Source organism: Pseudophryne corroboree, chromosome 4 (genome assembly GCF_028390025.1).
Source record: "Pseudophryne corroboree isolate aPseCor3 chromosome 4, aPseCor3.hap2, whole genome shotgun sequence".
In the NCBI taxonomy this organism is placed as follows: Eukaryota; Metazoa; Chordata; class Amphibia; order Anura; family Myobatrachidae; genus Pseudophryne; species Pseudophryne corroboree.
Genome location: NC_086447.1, coordinates 40,627,741 through 40,644,502, shown reverse-complemented (window position 1 = coordinate 40,644,502; position 16,762 = coordinate 40,627,741). Strand labels below are relative to the sequence as shown.

Sequence of the window (16,762 nt, the reverse complement as noted above, 5' to 3'; positions counted from 1 at the left end):
AATCCAAAGGTATAAAAGAAAGACATAAAATGGTTTGTCCACATGTTTTGCACAACACACACGTGGTCTCTGTAAAACAGCTTCACTGCTGATTGTGCGTAAAACAGCGTAGGTTCCTCTGGATAGTCTCAGCACGGTTGTAGTGCGAAAGAGCACACAGGTAAGAGAAGGGGGGGGTGGCGTCAGGCTGGTCCAGGAACATTCAGTTGGTCCGTTTACAGGAAAGCTGTATCATCAGTTCTTCCGCTGGCTGCGCAGAGGGGACTGTTGGCCGAGTGGGCCGACTCTTTCCTGTGTGGTGATGGACGAATGGTCAGAAGTGGAGATTTTACACTTCTGCGGACTGCAAGCTGATCTTCTCTTCCTCGTCTAGTCAGTCAGTGTTGGGTTTTTGAAGCGAGAAAGGCAAAATGTTGAAGTGTTTACTCAACTGGTCAACCTAAAAGAGATGGAAGATAATCAGCCTCTTGATGACGGGACTATTTTACAAGACGGATTCAAATAAAAGTTTTCCAGAAATCAAATGTATACCTACAAAATGCTCAACCATAAAACGGAACATCTCTATAACCCCATGTGTGGTCTGTAAGCACGAGTCAGATTTGGCAGACTGAATTACGGACTAATTTGTGGCATTTTCACAATATTCAAACAAATCCAGACGTATGAAATGATTTCAGCCAGGAGCAGTACGGTTCCCATGCTTGTACTGTATAATCGCTGCAATTGCCATATCTAGATTCCGCCATCTGCAATCCCCCCCATTGTATTGCTTCCCACCCATGAGGACATGGCATGCCAGTTCTGAGGGTCTGGTAACCAAAGCAGGGTCAAGACTCACCACTCTTATTCCGTAGTGTAAGTGTGCAAACGTCACAAGCGCCGTCATCAGAACCAAGAGCAAAGCTTCTATCTCACTGCCGAACCCGGAGACCACGACCAGCACCACTAGTGCCAGGGGGAAGAGGAGCCAGCTTAGAGGCTGGCATCTGGTGTTACTCATCTGGCACACAATCAGCTGGCACTAGAACACAAACAGCAGAAACATAAGTACAGGGAGAAAGAGCTTCATGAAGTAACGCAACAAACAGTATGGCGGCTATATATATATATATATATATATATATATATATATATATATATATATATATATATATATATATATATATATATATATATATATATATATATATATATATATATATATATATATATATATATATATAAGAGGTGGGAACGTTACACACAGGGCGGGATCTGTGATCCCACTGGTTTCTGGCATTTCTTTATATCAGGCAATAGCTGCCCTCATTATATAGGGAACAAGTTTATGATTTCAAAAGATACTTCTATATTCTTATACGAGAGCACAAAATGTAGCAGTTACATATTTGGTACTGAAAAAAGGAGGAAATTGTGGAGTCTTAGGTGATGCTAGGCAGGTTTAGTACCCATCTGATCTGGTTCACCCTCCGTGTTTCTCTGTTGTGTGCGAATTTACTGCATTGGTTCATCTCACTCAAATGAAAACTATAAGCAACAAGATTGTGGAATACTAACAGGGGGTTTTCCTCTTATAATAGGCTTTTTTGAAGAAGTCAGTGCAATACCCGTAGTCACAGCATAATAAAAAAAAAAATAAGAATTTACTTACCGATAATTCTATTTCTCGTAGTCCGTAGTGGATGCTGGGAACTCCGTAAGGACCATGGGGAATAGCGGCTCCGCAGGAGACTGGGCACAAAAGTAAAAGCTTTAGGACTACCTGGTGTGCACTGGCTCCTCCCCCTATGACCCTCCTCCAAGCCTCAGTTAGGATACTGTGCCCGGACGAGCGTACACAATAAGGAAGGATTTTGAATCCCGGGTAAGACTCATACCAGCCACACCAATCACACCAATCACACCGTACAACCTGTGATCTGAACCCAGTTAACAGCATGATAACAGAGGAGCCTCTGAAAAGATGGCTCACAACAATAATAACCCGATTTTTGTAACAATAACTATGTACAAGTATTGCAGACAATCCGCACTTGGGATGGGCACCCAGCATCCACTACGGACTACGAGAAATAGAATTATCGGTAAGTAAATTCTTATTTTCTCTGACGTCCTAGTGGATGCTGGGAACTCCGTAAGGACCATGGGGATTATACCAAAGCTCCCAAACGGGCGGGAGAGTGCGGATGACTCTGCAGCACCAAATGAGAGAACTCCAGGTCCTCCTCAGCCAGGGTATCAAATTTGTAGAATTTAGCAAACGTGTTTGCCCCTGACCAAGTAGCTGCTCGGCAAAGTTGTAAAGCAGAGACCCCCTCGGGCAGCCGCCCAAGATGAGCCCACCTTCCTTGTGGAATGGGCTTTTACAGATTTTGGCTGTGGCAGGCCTGCCACAGAATGTGCAAGCTGAATTGTACTACAAATCCAACGAGCAATAGTCTGCTTAGAAGCAGGAGCACCCAGCTTGTTGGGTGCATACAGGATAAACAGCGAGTCAGATTTTCTGACTCCAGCCGTCCTGGAAACATATTTTCAGGGCCCTGACTACGTCCAGCAACTTGGAGTCCTCCAAGTCCCTAGTAGCCGCAGGTACCACAATAGGCTGGTTCAAGTGAAACGCTGAAACCACCTTAGGGAGAAATTGAGGACGAGTCCTCAATTCTGCCCTGTCCGTATGAAAAATTAGGTAAGGGCTTTTATAGGATAAAGCCGCCAATTCTGAGACACGCCTGGCCGAAGCCAGGGCTAACAGCATTACCACTTTCCATGTGAGATATTTTAAGTCCACAGTGGAGAGTGGTTAAAACCAATGTGATTTTAGGAACCCCAAAACTACATGGAGATCCCAAGGTGCCACTGGAGGCACAAAAGGAGGCTGTATATGCAGTACCCCCTTGACAAACGTCTGAACTTCAGGAACTGAAGCCAGTTCTTTCTGGAAGAAAATCGACAGGGCCGAAATTTGAACCTTAATGGACCCTAATTTTAGGCCCATAGACAGTCCTGTTTGCAGGAAATGCAGGAAACGACCCAGTTGAAATTCCTCTGTAGGGGCCTTCCTGGCCTCGCACCACATTTACGCCAAATACGGTGATAATGTTGTACGGTTACATCCTTCCTGGCTTTGATCAGGGTAGGGATGACTTCATCCGGAATGCCTTTTTCCTTCAGGATCCGGCGTTCAACCACCATGCCGTCAAACGCAGCCGCGGTAAGTCTTGGAACAGACATGGTCCCTGCTGGAGCAGGTCCTTTCTTAGAGGTAGAGGCCACGGGTCCTCTGTGAGCATCTCTTGAAGTTCCGGGTACCAAGTCCTTCTTGGCCAATCCGGAGCCACGAGTATAGTCCTTACTCCTCTCCTTCTTATGATTCTCAGTACCTTCGGTATGAGAGGCAGAGGAGGGAACACATACACTGACTGGTACACCCACGCTGTTACCAGAGCGTCCACAGCTATTGCCTGAGGGTCCCTTGACCTGGCGCAATACCTGTCTAGTTTTTTGTTGAGGCGGGACGCCATCATGTCCACCTTTGGTTTTTCCCAACGGTTCACAATCATGTGGAAGACTTCTGAGTGAAGTCCCCACTCCCCCGGGTGGAGGTCGTGTCTGCTGAGGAAGTCTGCTTCCCAGTTGTCCACTCCCGGAATGAACACTGCTGACAGTGCTATCACATGATTTTCCGCCCAGCGAAGAATCCTTGCAACTTCTGTCATTGCCCTCCTGCTTCTTGTGCCGCCCTGTCTGTTTACGTGGGCGACTGCCGTGATGTTGTCCGACTGGATCAGCACCAGCTGACCTTGAAGCAGAGGTCTTGCTAGGCTTAGAGCATTGTAGATGGCCCTTAGCTCCAGGATATTTATGTGAAGTGATGTCTCCAGGCTTGACCACAAACCCTGGAAATTTCTTCCCTGTGTGACTGCTCCCCAGCCTCTCAGGCTGGCATCCGTGGTCACCAGGACCCAGTCCTGAATGCCGAATCTGCGGCCCTCTAGAAGATGAGCACTCTGCAACCACCACAGGAGAGACACCCTTGTCCTTGGTGACAAGATTATCCGCTGATGCATCTGAAGATGCGACCCGGACTATTTGTCTAGCAGATCCCACTGGAAGGTTCTTGCGTGGAATCTGCCGAATGGGATTGCTTCGTAAGAAGCCACCATCTTTCCCAGGACCCTTGTGCATTGATGCACTGAGACTAGGCCTGGCTTTAGGAGATTTCTGACTAGTTCGGATAACTCCCTGGCTTTCTCCTCCGGGAGAAACACCTTTTTCTGGACTGTGTCCAGGATCATCCCTAGGAATAGAAGTCGTGTCGTCGGGATCAGCTGCGATTTTGGAATATTGAGAATCCAACCGTGCTGGCGCAGCACTATCTGAGATAGTGCTACTCCGACTTCCAACTGTTCCCTGGATCTTGCCCTTATCAGGAGATCGTCCAAGTAAGGGATAACTAAAACTCCCTTCCTTCGAAGGAGTATCATCATTTCGGCCATTACCTTGGTAAAGACCCGGGGTGCCGTGGACAATCCAAACGGCAGCGTCTGAAACGGATAGTGACAGTTCTGTACCACAAACCTGAGGTACCCTTGGTGAGAAGGGTAAATTGGGACATGTAGGTAAGCATCCTTGATGTCCAGAGACACCATATAGTCCCCTTCTTCCAGGTTTGCAATCACTGCTCTGAGTGACTCCATCTTGAATTTGAACCTTTGTATGTAAGTGTTCAAGGATTTTAGGTTTAAAATTGGTCTCACCGAGCCGTCCGGCTTCGGTACCACAAATAGCGTGGAATAGTACCCCTTTCCTTGTTGTAGGAGGGGTACCTTGATTATCACCTGCTGGGAATACAGCTTGTGAATGGCTTCCAATACTGCCTCCCTGTCTGAGGGAGACGTTGGTAAAGCAGACTTTAGAAAACGGCGAGGGGGAGACGTCTCGAATTCCAATTTGTACCCCTGAGATACCACCTGAAGGATCCAGGGGTCCACTTGCGAGTGAGCCCACTGCGCACTGAACTTCTTGAGACGGGCCCCTACCGTGCCTGAGTCCGCTTGTAAAGCCCCAGCGTCATGCTGAGGACTTTGCGGAGGCGGGAGAGGGCTTTTGTTCCTGGGAACTGGCTGTTTGTTGCAGCCTTTTTCCTCTCCCTCTGCCACGGGGCAGAAATGAGGCGCCTTTTGCCTGCTTGCCCTTATGGGGCCGAAAGGACTGCGCCTGATAATATGGCGTCTTCTTAGGTTGAGAAGCTACCTGGGGTAAAAATTTGGATTTTCCAGCAGTTGCCGTGGCTACCAGGTCTGATAGACCTACCCCAAATAACTCCTCCCCCTTATAAAGGCAATACTTCCATGTGCCTTTTAGAATCCGCATCACCTGACCACTGCCGCGTCCATAAACCTCTTCTTGCAGAAATGGACAGCGCGCTAACTCTTGATGCCAGTCGGCAAATATCCCTCTGTGCATCACGCATATATAGAAATGCATCCTTCAAATGCTCTATAGTCAGTAATATACTGTCCCTATCTAGGGTATCAATATTTTCAGTCAGGGAATCCGACCACGCCAGGCCCGCACTGCATATCCAGGCTGAGGCGATTGCTGGTCGCAGTATAACACCCGTGTGAGAGTATATACATTTTAGGATATTCTCCAGCTTTCTATCGGCAGGTTCCTTTAGGGCGGCCGTATCAGGAGAGGGTAGTGCTACCTGTTTTGACAAGCGTGTGAGCGCTTTATCCACCCTAGGGGGTGTTTCCCAACGTGCCCTATCCTCTGGCGGGAAAGGGTACGATGCCAATAACCTTTTAGGAATTATCAGTTTTTTATCGGGGGAAACCCACGCCTCATCACACACTTCATTTAATTCCTTGGATACAGGAAAAACTACAGGCAGTTTTTTCTCACCAAACATAATACCCTTTTTAGTGGTACTTGTATTATCAGATATATGCAATACATTTTTTATTGCTTCAATCATGTAACGTGTGGCCCTAGTGGAAGTCACGTTTGTCTCCTCATCATCGACACTGGAGTCAGAATCCGTGTCTGTGTCTGCCATTTGAGGTAACGGGCATTTTAAAGCCCCTGATGGCGTTTGAGACCCCTGGACAGGCACAAGCCGAGTAGCCGGCTATCTCATGTCGTCAACTGTCTGTCGTAAGGAGCTGACACTATCACGCAATTCCTTCCACAAGCTCATCCACTCAGGTGTCGACTCCCTAGGGGGTGACAACTGTATAATAGGCAATTGCTCCGCCTCAATCTCATTTTCCTCCTCAAACATGTCGACACAATCGTACCGACACACCGCACACACACAGGGAATGCTCTGATAGAGGACAGGACCCTACTAGCCCTTTTGGGGAGACAGAGGGAGAGTATGCCAGCACACACCAGAGCGCTATATATATATATATATATACAGGAATACCACTATAAAATGTGCTTTTCCCTTTATAGCTGCTGTTAGTATAAAACTGCGCCAAATTAGTGCCCCCCCTCTCTTTTTTTACCCTTTTCTGTAGTGCAGGACTGCAGGGGAGAGTCAGGGAGACGTCCTTCCAGCGGAGCTGTGATGGAAAATGGCGCCCGTGTGCTGAGGAGATAGGCTCCGCCCCCTTCTCGGCGGCCTTTTCTCCCGCTTTTTAGGTGAGTTCTGGCAGGGGTTAAAATACACCCATATAGCCCTGGGGGTTATATGTGGTGTATTTATGCCAGCCAAGGTGTTTTACATTGCTGCTCAGGGCGCCCCCCCTAGCGCCCTGCACCCTCAGTGACCGGAGTGTGAAGTGTGCCTGAGTAACAATGGCGCACAGCTGCAGTGCTGTGCGCTACCTTGTTGAAGACTGATGTCTTCTGCCGCCGATTTTTCCGGACCTTTTCTTGCTTCTGGCTCTGTAAGGGGGGCGGCGGCGCGGCTCCGGGACCGAGCTCCGAGGCTGGGCCTGTGTTCGGTCCCTCTGGAGCTAATGGTGTCCAGTAGCCTAAGAAGCCCAATCCACTCTGCACGCAGGTGAGTTCGCTTCTTCTCCCCTTAGTCCCTCGATGCAGTGAGCCTGTTGCCAGCAGGTCTCACTGAAAATAAAAAACCTAAAACTAAACTTTTCACTAAGAATCTCAGGAGAGCCCCTAGTGTGCACCCTTCTCGGCCGGGCACAAAAATCTAACTGAGGCTTGGAGGAGGGTCATAGGGGGAGGAGCCAGTGCACACCAGGTAGTCCTAAAGCTTTTACTTTTGTGCCCAGTCTCCTGCGGAGCCGCTATTCCCCATGGTCCTTACGGAGTTCCCAGCATCCACTAGGACGTCAGAGAAATAGGAATTTAATACCTACCGGTAATTCATTTTCTCGTAGACCGTAGTGGATACCGGGGATCTGTAATTTAGTACCATGGGGTATAGATCGGGTCCACTGGAGCCTGGCACTTTAAAACCATTAGTGTGTGTATGCGTGTCCCCTCTATGCCCCTCCTACCAGACACAGTCTAGGAAACTGTGCCCGAGGAGACGGACATACCACGAGAGAAGAAAACAGGTACAACAGCGGTGAGGCACTAAGCCAACACACACAATAAAGGAGGGAGCTAACCAGAACAGAGGATAGCAACACCAACCTAACCAGGATAAGACAGCTATCCCAACAACATAATGGTACCGCAACGGCGAGCCAACCACTTACTCAAGTAAGCAGGAATTGAAGCACTGAGGCGGGCGCCCAGTATCCACTATGGACTACGAGAAAAGGAATTACCGGTAGGTATTAAATTCCTATTTTCTTACGTCCTAGTGGATACTTGGGATCTGTACTTTAATACCATGGGGAAGCCCCAAAACTCCCAAACGGGTGGCAGAGTGCCGAGACCCCTGTAAACCAAACTGAAGGTCATCCTTGGCCAAGGGGTCGAACCGATAGAATTTCGCAAAAAAGTGTTCGAACCAGACCAAGTAGCAGCTCGGCACAACTGTAAGGCCGAGACACCCCGGGCAGCCACCCAGGAAGAGCCCACAGATCTAGTCGAGTGGGCCTGAATAGACGTCTGCAAAGGCAGAGCCGCCGAAGTATAGGCCTGTTGAACGGTCAACCCGAGCCAACGAGCAATAGATTGCTTAGAAGCCGGCCGACCAATCTTTGTGGCATTATAAAGGACAAACAGCAAATCAGATTTCCGATGACGAGCAGTCCTTTTGACATAAATCTTCAGAGCCCTCACCACATCCAAGGACTCTGCCAACAGAAGCGTCAGACAACATTGGAACCACAATGGGTTGATTCACGTGAAAGGCTGACACCACTTTTAGCAAAAACCGAGGTCGGGTCCTGAGTTCCGCCCTGTCAGCATGAAAAATCAAATAAGGGCTCTTTCAGGATAAGGCACCCAACTCAAAGACACCTCTTTTAGACTCCAATGCTAACATCACTGTCTTCCAGGTGAGAAATTTCAACTCCACCCTATGTAAGGGTTCAAACCAGTCCGATTGAAGAAAGGACAGAACCACATTGAGATCCCACGGAGCCATGGGAGGTACGAAGGGCGGTTGCAGATGAAGAACTCCTTTCAGAAAAGTCTGTACTTCCGGCAACACGAGAAGCCATCAGATCTATCTGCGGACAGCCCCATCAGCGAATTAACTGTTGAAACACGCCCCATTCCTTTTGGATAGAGGTCGTGGCTGCTGAGGAAGTCTGCCTCCCAGTTGTCCTCTCCTGGAATGAATATGGCTGAGATGGCCCTTGCGTTGGCCTCCACCCAGAGGAGTATTTTTGACACTTCTCGCATCACCGCTCTGCTTCTTGTTCCTCCCTGACGGTTTATGTACGCCAACGCTGTGGCGTTATCCGATTGAACCTGAATCGCCCGATCCCTCAGGAGATGGAAAGCTTGCATAAGAGCATTGTAAATTGCCCTGAATACCAGGACATTTATTGGCAGAGCAGATTCCTGACTCGACTATATCCCCTGGAACTGGGCCTCTTGGGTCACAGCCCACCAACCCCGAAGGCTGGCATCCGTCGTTAGTAGAATCCACGAGTGGATACTGAAATTCCTGTCTTCTACCAGGTGAGGAACTTGAAGCCACCATAATAAAGAAATCCAGACTTTCGGAGATAAGGTCACTTCCTTATGCATGTGAAGAGGAGACTCCGACCACTTGTCCAGCAGATCCAGCTGAAATGGCCGTGGGATGAAATCTGCCGTATTGGATTGCCTCGTAAGCAGTCACGATCTTGCCCAGCAATCGAAGGCAAATATGTATGGATACCTTGCGAGGACGGAGCACTGAGCGGACCATAACCTGGATAGCCAAGGCTTTGTCCACTGGAAGAAACACCTTTTGAGACACTGTATCCAGTATCATTCCCAGGAACTGAAGACGTAGGGCCAGTTCCATGTGAGATTTCTGAAAATTAAGGATCCACCCATGATCCGTAAGTAGGCGAGTCATCAGACTGATGCTGTGCAGTAGACGCTCCCTGGACATAGCCTTTATCAGGAGATCGTACAAGTAGGGGACCATGTTGACTCCCACCATGCGCAGTTGCAGCAGCATCTCTGCCATGACCTTGGTGAAGATCCTCGGAACTGTGGACAGGCCAAAGGGCAAAGCCTGAAACTGGAAATGGTCATCCAATTTGGCGAACCTGAGGTAAGCCTGATGAGGGGGCCACATGGGAATGTGTAGGTTAGCATCCTTGACATCCAGCGATACCAGGAAATCCCCCTCCTCCAGACCGGACACCACTGCCCGCAGGGATTCCATCCTGAAGTTGAACAACCGTAGATACGGGTTTAGAGATTTCAGGTTCAAGATGGGTCGCACCGAACCGTCTGGTTTTGGAACGACAAAAACACTGGAGTAAAAACCCCTGTTGCGTAACGGAGGAGGTACTGAAACCACCACCCCTGTCCGCAAAAGTTTTTAAATAGCCTCTTGCAAGGTAACTTTTGCTGCAGGTAAAACTGGCAAGCCCAATTTGAAAAATATGTGAGGAGGAAGTGCTTGAAATTCCAGCCAGTATCCCTGGGAAATAAGGTCCCTCACCCAAGGATCCCAGAAGGACTTCACCCACATGTGGGCGAAGTGTTGCAGGCGAACACCCACCTAAAAGTCGCCTTGCTGCTGGGGCCAACCATCACGCGGAAGGCTTAGCGGCAGGGGATCCGGTGGTCTGATCCAGGGAGGCAGCAGTTTGCAGGTTTACCACGAGATCCTCTGGGAGTGGCTGAGACCCCTCGGCACCTGCCTGTGAACCTTGCCACACGAAAGGGCTGCAAGGAGGGTCCTGTGTAAGGTCTAGCAGGTGGCGCAGCCGACGGCAGATAAGTAGACTTACCCGCCGTTGCCTGGGAGATCCATTTATTTAATTCATCGCCAAACAAGGCATCACCCGTAAAGGGAAGATTTTCTACACCCTTTTTGGAATCAGCGTCCGCTGACCATTGACGTAACCACAGAACTCTGCGTGCCGAAACAGCCATAGCAGTAGTGCAGCCATTTATCTTACACAATTCTTTTATAGCCTCGCTCATAAAATTAGCAGCATCCTGTATATGTTGCAGCAGAGAAACATCCTCCTCCCGGGGCAGAGTCTCTAAACCATCAATAACAGTATCAGACCACTTGACCACCACCCTGGAAATCCACCCACAAACAATTGTGGGGCGCTGTGCTACGCCTGCTGCCGTATATATTGACTTGAGAGTGGTCTCAATTTTACGGTCAGCCAACTATTCGGGATATAGCTCCTGGCACCGGCAGTACCAATTTCTTAGTATGGATACAGATGTATCGACTGACAGGGGTTTTTCCCATACCTTCCTGTCCTCAGCTGGGAGGGGAAAAGTAGCTAAAAACCTCTGAGGAATTTTACATTTTTTAGCAGGGTTTAACCAAGCCTCCCTGGCCAGGGAGTTTAATTCTTTAGGCACAGGAAAAGTGACTGAGGTCTTCGGTCTAACATTAAAGTACAAATCCGCATCCGGTTCTGCCTCCTAATCCGGTATGTGAAGAACCTCTTACATCATAAATGAGGGCCTCCACCCCAGTGGACAGAGAGCTGTCCTCATCCATATCATCATCAGGCTGATCAGAATCAGACTGGAGCACCCGTGGCAGTGAGCGTTTATGTGAAACCAGCAGAGGGGTCTGAGGAGCCTTTCTGGTATCTGCTGCTTTTGCCTTACAATCAATAGACTGTTTTAACACCTGTCTCTCCTCCTTTGCTGCAGCCAATTCTGAATTTACATTCTGAATCATGCTGTTAAAACTATATAGCCAGTCAGGTGCCTGTGAAGTGTGACCCTGAGGAGATGAGGAGCACTGGTCACACATGAGACCCCACTGGACAAGGGGTAGAGTTACAAGCAGCACACATAACCATGTCAATAGAGCTTTACACAACTGTAATACAGCTCAGCTCACTGAAAACACCTCCACACAGACCCCAGAGAGCCCCCGGAGTGACACTGAGGAATGGAGACCAGCACAAAAACACAGCAGCGCAGTGTGAGATTTGCGTGTATAACCTGATAGAAGTGCAGCGGCGCTACCGCTTGTGTGCTCCCCACCTGCTATGACCCCCCGGTACCAGTACAGAGTCTGTAACAGCGTGGTTCCCTGGAGGAGCAGCGTGCATGCAGCCTTGTTGATCCGCAGCAGCAGGAAATGGCGCCTTCCCGACTCTGGTCCCGCTCCGGGAATCCCCGCCCCTTGCAATGCGCACTCGGCCCCTTCAGTTTTATACTGGCCATGTCAACAAACATAGATCGATATATCAGTACACACAAGCCCTAATGGACAGTGAGCACTGCAGGGCATGAGCCCTGAGCCAGTCTAGTCCATGGTGGGTACCGCAGCTCGTGGCGTGCGGCATGCTGCCAAAACCGCACCGGGGACCCGCTAACTGCACCTATCGACCTTCGGCATCTGTTAGAGGGTGGCGGCTAGCTGCTGAGGTGAGCACACATACTAACGGTGTGTGAACAGCACCTCAGGAGCTCTGTGTCCTGTCAGCTGGGATTACGAACTATTAACCCTCTGGAGGTTGGTTCGGTCCCCCCTCTAACTCCCACAAAGCAGGTAGACTGTTACCAACCAGTACTACCAGAAAATAATAAAATAAAATAAAAAATAAAATAAAGGAAACTCTCTGGAGCGCCGGAGAAATGCACCCGGCTCCTTGGGCACATTTTTCTAAACCGAGTCTGGTAGGAGGGGCATAGAGGGGAGGAGCCAGCCCACACATACACTAAAGGTTTTAAAGTGACAGGCTTTAATGGACCCGATCTATACCCCATGGTACTAAAGTACAGATCCCCAGTATTGTTTTAAACCAGGCAACTCTGCGTGACTTACTGTAATATTCGCAAACGTCGTCCCCACCATGAAGTAGAAGAGTCGAGGATGACCCTCCAGGATCTGGTTGGGGGAGGCGAAGATCCAGAGGGTTGAGAGTATAAACAGCAGAACGGGGGAGATGAGCGGCAGCATCGATTCGTAGAAAGTCTTGTGTTTCAGAGTGTTACTACGATAAGCTCTATGAATAAAAAAAAACCCAAGACATTAAACTATAATAGACAAGACTAGAGATGGCTAATCTACATACATTTATAAAATCAGGCAATTCTTATTGGCTGGAGCCACACATTAAACTTGAGTATTGTTTGCTGTGGTTTTTTAATAAAGTAATTTTTATTCAATAATATGGAGATTAAGTTACAGACATTGCATATCAACGGCATATCACATATATCAAATTAATCACATCCTCGTTTACATACAGTTTATCGGCACGTTTGAGCCTGCAACATCCGCAACCAATATATAAATCACCATGACATTTTTGGATTTTTCGCCCTTAAACTAACCCAAAAAAGGGTACATAAAAAGAAAAAGAAAGAAGTAAGAAACATAGAAAGAAACATAGTAAGGAATAGTCATCTAAACCAGGACCTTATCAGTCGTATATGTAATTAGGCGAGCCCGCAGAGCTCAGCTGCCAACCATCTAAACATACATCATTATACAGTAGATCAGTGGCACAATAGCTCCTCGGTATCCACTATGATTGAGGGACCAGGTGGGAGTGGGGAGATTCCAGCCAACGAGACCAGACTCTTTCAAATTTGGCTGATGCGTTTTGTTTCATATAAATATATCTTTCCTTGAATATTGTATCATTAACTAAGGTCTTGAGCGCAGAAACTAAAGGGCCGCTAGGGGCCATCCAGAGCCTCGCAATGCAAACCTTAGCCAAGGCACATACATTGTGAGCATATAGATCCACCGGGCCAGTCTCAGAAGTAGAGCCTCGTATCCCCAAAATACAGAATTGTGGGGTAAGCAGTCCGCCAGTCACTCCCGTACTCTCCAGCACTGACCTAACCCCCGACCAGAACACCCGTAGTCTTGGGCAATCCCACACCATATGCCAAAATGTTCCCATATCCGCCTCGCACTTAGGGCAGAGGCCAGATCTGCCAGTCCCAAGAGGCCAGTCTAGCTGGAGTCATATATGTTCTATGTAGAATGAAGAATTGGATTTGTTGGTATCTGAGGGACTTGGTGACTGTAGCAGGGTATTCCAGAGCAAGGGCCCAGTCCTCCTCACCCATGAGACCTACATCCTCCTCCCATTTTCCACGGAGACGTGTCAAAGGGTCCGTATGGAGTTTGGTGAGAAGATATCCATACGCAAGGGAAACCATCTTAGTTCGACCCAATGTAGTTACAAAAGTCTTGATGGGAAATGGGAGGATTCGTGGGGGGGACTCTGCAAACTGGGACTGGAGGGCATGTCGAAGTTGAAGGTATCTGAAAAAATAGGAGTTAGGTAAACCAAACTCATCTTTCAGTTGCTGAAAGGATTTGAATAGATTATTTAGATAGAGTTGGGAAATAGAGACCACAGATCTAGGGGCCCACACCTCCCGTCCCTCAAGCGCATGCAACTCAGGAAGCCAGTCAGAGTACCAAAGGGGGGTGTCTGGGTCCAGGTCGTCGTACCCTAAGAGGTCTCTCAGGGCCCGCCATATCTTTAAGGCCTGAAAGATAATAGGGGGAAGAAACCGGGCCACGCTCCCACTCAGCAGCACCTGCATAGGAGAGAGGTGAGGAAAATAGCAGCGAATAAACTCACACTGCAAGGAATCATCACCAGAATCCTGCACCCATACACTAATATGAGTCAGCTGAGCAGCGTAGTAATACATCTGGAAATTAGGCAAAGCTAGGCCGCCATCAGAGCGCAGCCTTGTGAGGGTATTTAATTGTATCCTAGGTCGTTTGTTAGCCCAAACGAGTGAGGACAGAACACTATTTAGTTTCCTATAGAATGTTGGATAGATATATTCAGGGGACTGAAGAATAATGTATAAAAGTTTGGGCAGTATGATCATTTTAATGAGATTAACCCTGCCAGACACCGTCAGTGGAAGCCTACACCAGGTTTTGGATTTGCACATGATCTGCTGCATGGTCGGGTCCAGATTCAGAGGGATGAAATCAGAAGGGTCATTAGTTATTTGAATTCCGAGGTATTTAAATTGTATTGTCCAACATAATGGTAGGGAAATTTTTGGAACAGTAGGAGGGGGGCCTATGACTGGCATAATATATGATTTAGACCAGTTGATCTGAAGACCCGAGTAAGCACCAAAGTCCTCAATCACACGCAGCAGAACGGGCATTGACCTGGCGTAGTCTTGCAAAAATAATAACATGTCGTCGGCATAAAGTGCTATCCTATCCTCGCGTGAGCCCGTGCAAATTCCCACAATATCTGGGTGCGATCGTACCAAACAGGCCAAGGGCTCGATGGCCAAAGCAAACAGTGCGGGGGATAGGGGGCAGCCCTGTCTGGTACCCCGGGACAATTGAAAGGAGGGGGATACATAGCCATTTACCAAGATCCTGGCACTTGGATGCTGGTACAGTAATTTAGTCCATCTGATAAAGTTGGGCCCAAAGCCCATACAAGACATCACCTCCCATAAATAAGCCCATTCAATACTGTCAAAGGCCTTGGCCGCGTCCAGCGAGACCACAGCCGAGTCAGATGGGAAGTCATGTGGGAGTTGTAAAATGGTATACAGTCTACGTAGGTTAATAGACGTGGACTTCCCAGGCATGAAGCCAGTCTGGTCTGGATGAACGAGGGAGGTGATCACTGTGTTAAGTCGTACTGCCAATATCTTTGCCAGGATCTTAGCGTCGGTGGGGATTAGGGATATCGGTCTATAGGAGTCCGGAGACCTAGGGTCCTTACCGGGCTTTGGGATCACTATTATAATTGCCTCTGACATAGAGGGGGGAAGTTCATTATTGGTAAATATATCTAGGTATAAGGCATGGAGCCTGGGCCCGAAAAAATCAACATGAGTTTTGTATACCTCTGAGGGAATTCAGTCACACCCCGGGGCCTTGCCATTGGGGGACACACCAATAGCCGCAGTCACCTCCGCGAGTGTCAAGGGCGCTTCCAGTACCTCACGGGCCTCAGAGGGGAGCGCGGGTAGCGGAATACCCGCCAAATAGTAGGAGAGATCCATAGTGGAGCATGTCGACTGTGAGCTATAAACCTTGGTGTAATAGGATCGGAATAACTGCGCAATGTCCGGCGTGGTGTCAACAAAGGACCCATCCCCATCGGACATTTGTGTAATTACAGTCCCAGGACGATCCTGATGTATCAGCCGGGCCAGGAGGCCACCCGTCCCATCAGCCTGCATATAAATATTAGTGGCCCTAAAGAGGAGGGACCGTGAGTTTTTATCGGACAGGTGGGCAAGCCAGGCCGATTGGGCCACCAGCCAACGTGCTTTCGTCGTGGGGGTACCATCTAGCAAGTATTGGGACTCTAATTCTCTGGCGTCACTCTCCAGGGCCTTCTCCCTTTCTCTAGAGGACACTTTATGAGCTGCTATGCGTCCTATATAGGAGCCCCTCAGAAAAGCCTTGAATGAATCCCATACCATAGTTCCCGGGGCAGATCCTGTGTTGTCGCTAAAGTAACCCTCCCACTGAGTCTCCAGATCACCGCAGTCACCTAGCTGAGTCAGCCAAGAAGGGTGCAACTTCCAATAAGAGTGTCCCCTCTGACCCTTCACAGCGAGAGTCATCAGCAAAGGGGAATGGTCAGAGATCCCTCGGGCCTCATATCGGACGTCAGTGATTGCAGGGATAAGGGCGGGGGACACCAGTACCAGGTCTATTCTAGAAAAGGAGCCATATGTGCTGGAGAAACAGGAGAACTGACGGACTGCAGGGTGGCGAAGCCACCACACATCTACCCATTGTAAATTATTCAAGAAATTAGCAAATTTGGTAGAACCACTACCCACCATCGCATCATTCGGAGACCGCCATTGGTCCAAAGAGACATCTAATATATTGTTAAAGTCGCCCAGACATATCACCGGAGTGGTAGGGGAGGAAGCTATAAAAGATGCAGCTTGCTGCAATACAGCGTATGAAAAAGGAGGGGGGACATACACTGCTAAAATGTAATAGGGCTGGGAACTCAGTTTGCATTCCAGAAATACAAATCTGCCATACGTGTCAGTTTTGACCGATATTAACTCAAATTGCACCGTTTTTTTAATCAGAACAGACACACCCCTGGAGAAGGAGGAATGAGAGGCATGGTAAGCCCATCCCACCCAGGCCCGTCTTAGAGATAACAACCGATTTCCCTGCAAGTGGGTCTCGCTAAGGCATGCAATATCCGGGTCATATTTCCTAATCATATTTAGAACCAAA

General features: G+C 48.6%; 1 protein-coding gene across 1 annotated transcript; it reads right to left on the bottom strand.

Moving 5' to 3' along the window:
• Window positions 1-373: 373 nt before the first annotated feature.
• On the bottom strand, window positions 374-12,550 carry SELENOI (selenoprotein I; the record flags this gene model as incomplete). The annotated part of the gene is made up of 3 exons (XM_063919186.1): window positions 374-439; window positions 842-1,024; window positions 12,359-12,550. Coding segments are annotated over 3 exons (441 nt in total), but the record flags the coding sequence as incomplete, so codon positions are not given.
• Window positions 12,551-16,762: the final 4,212 nt, after the last annotated feature.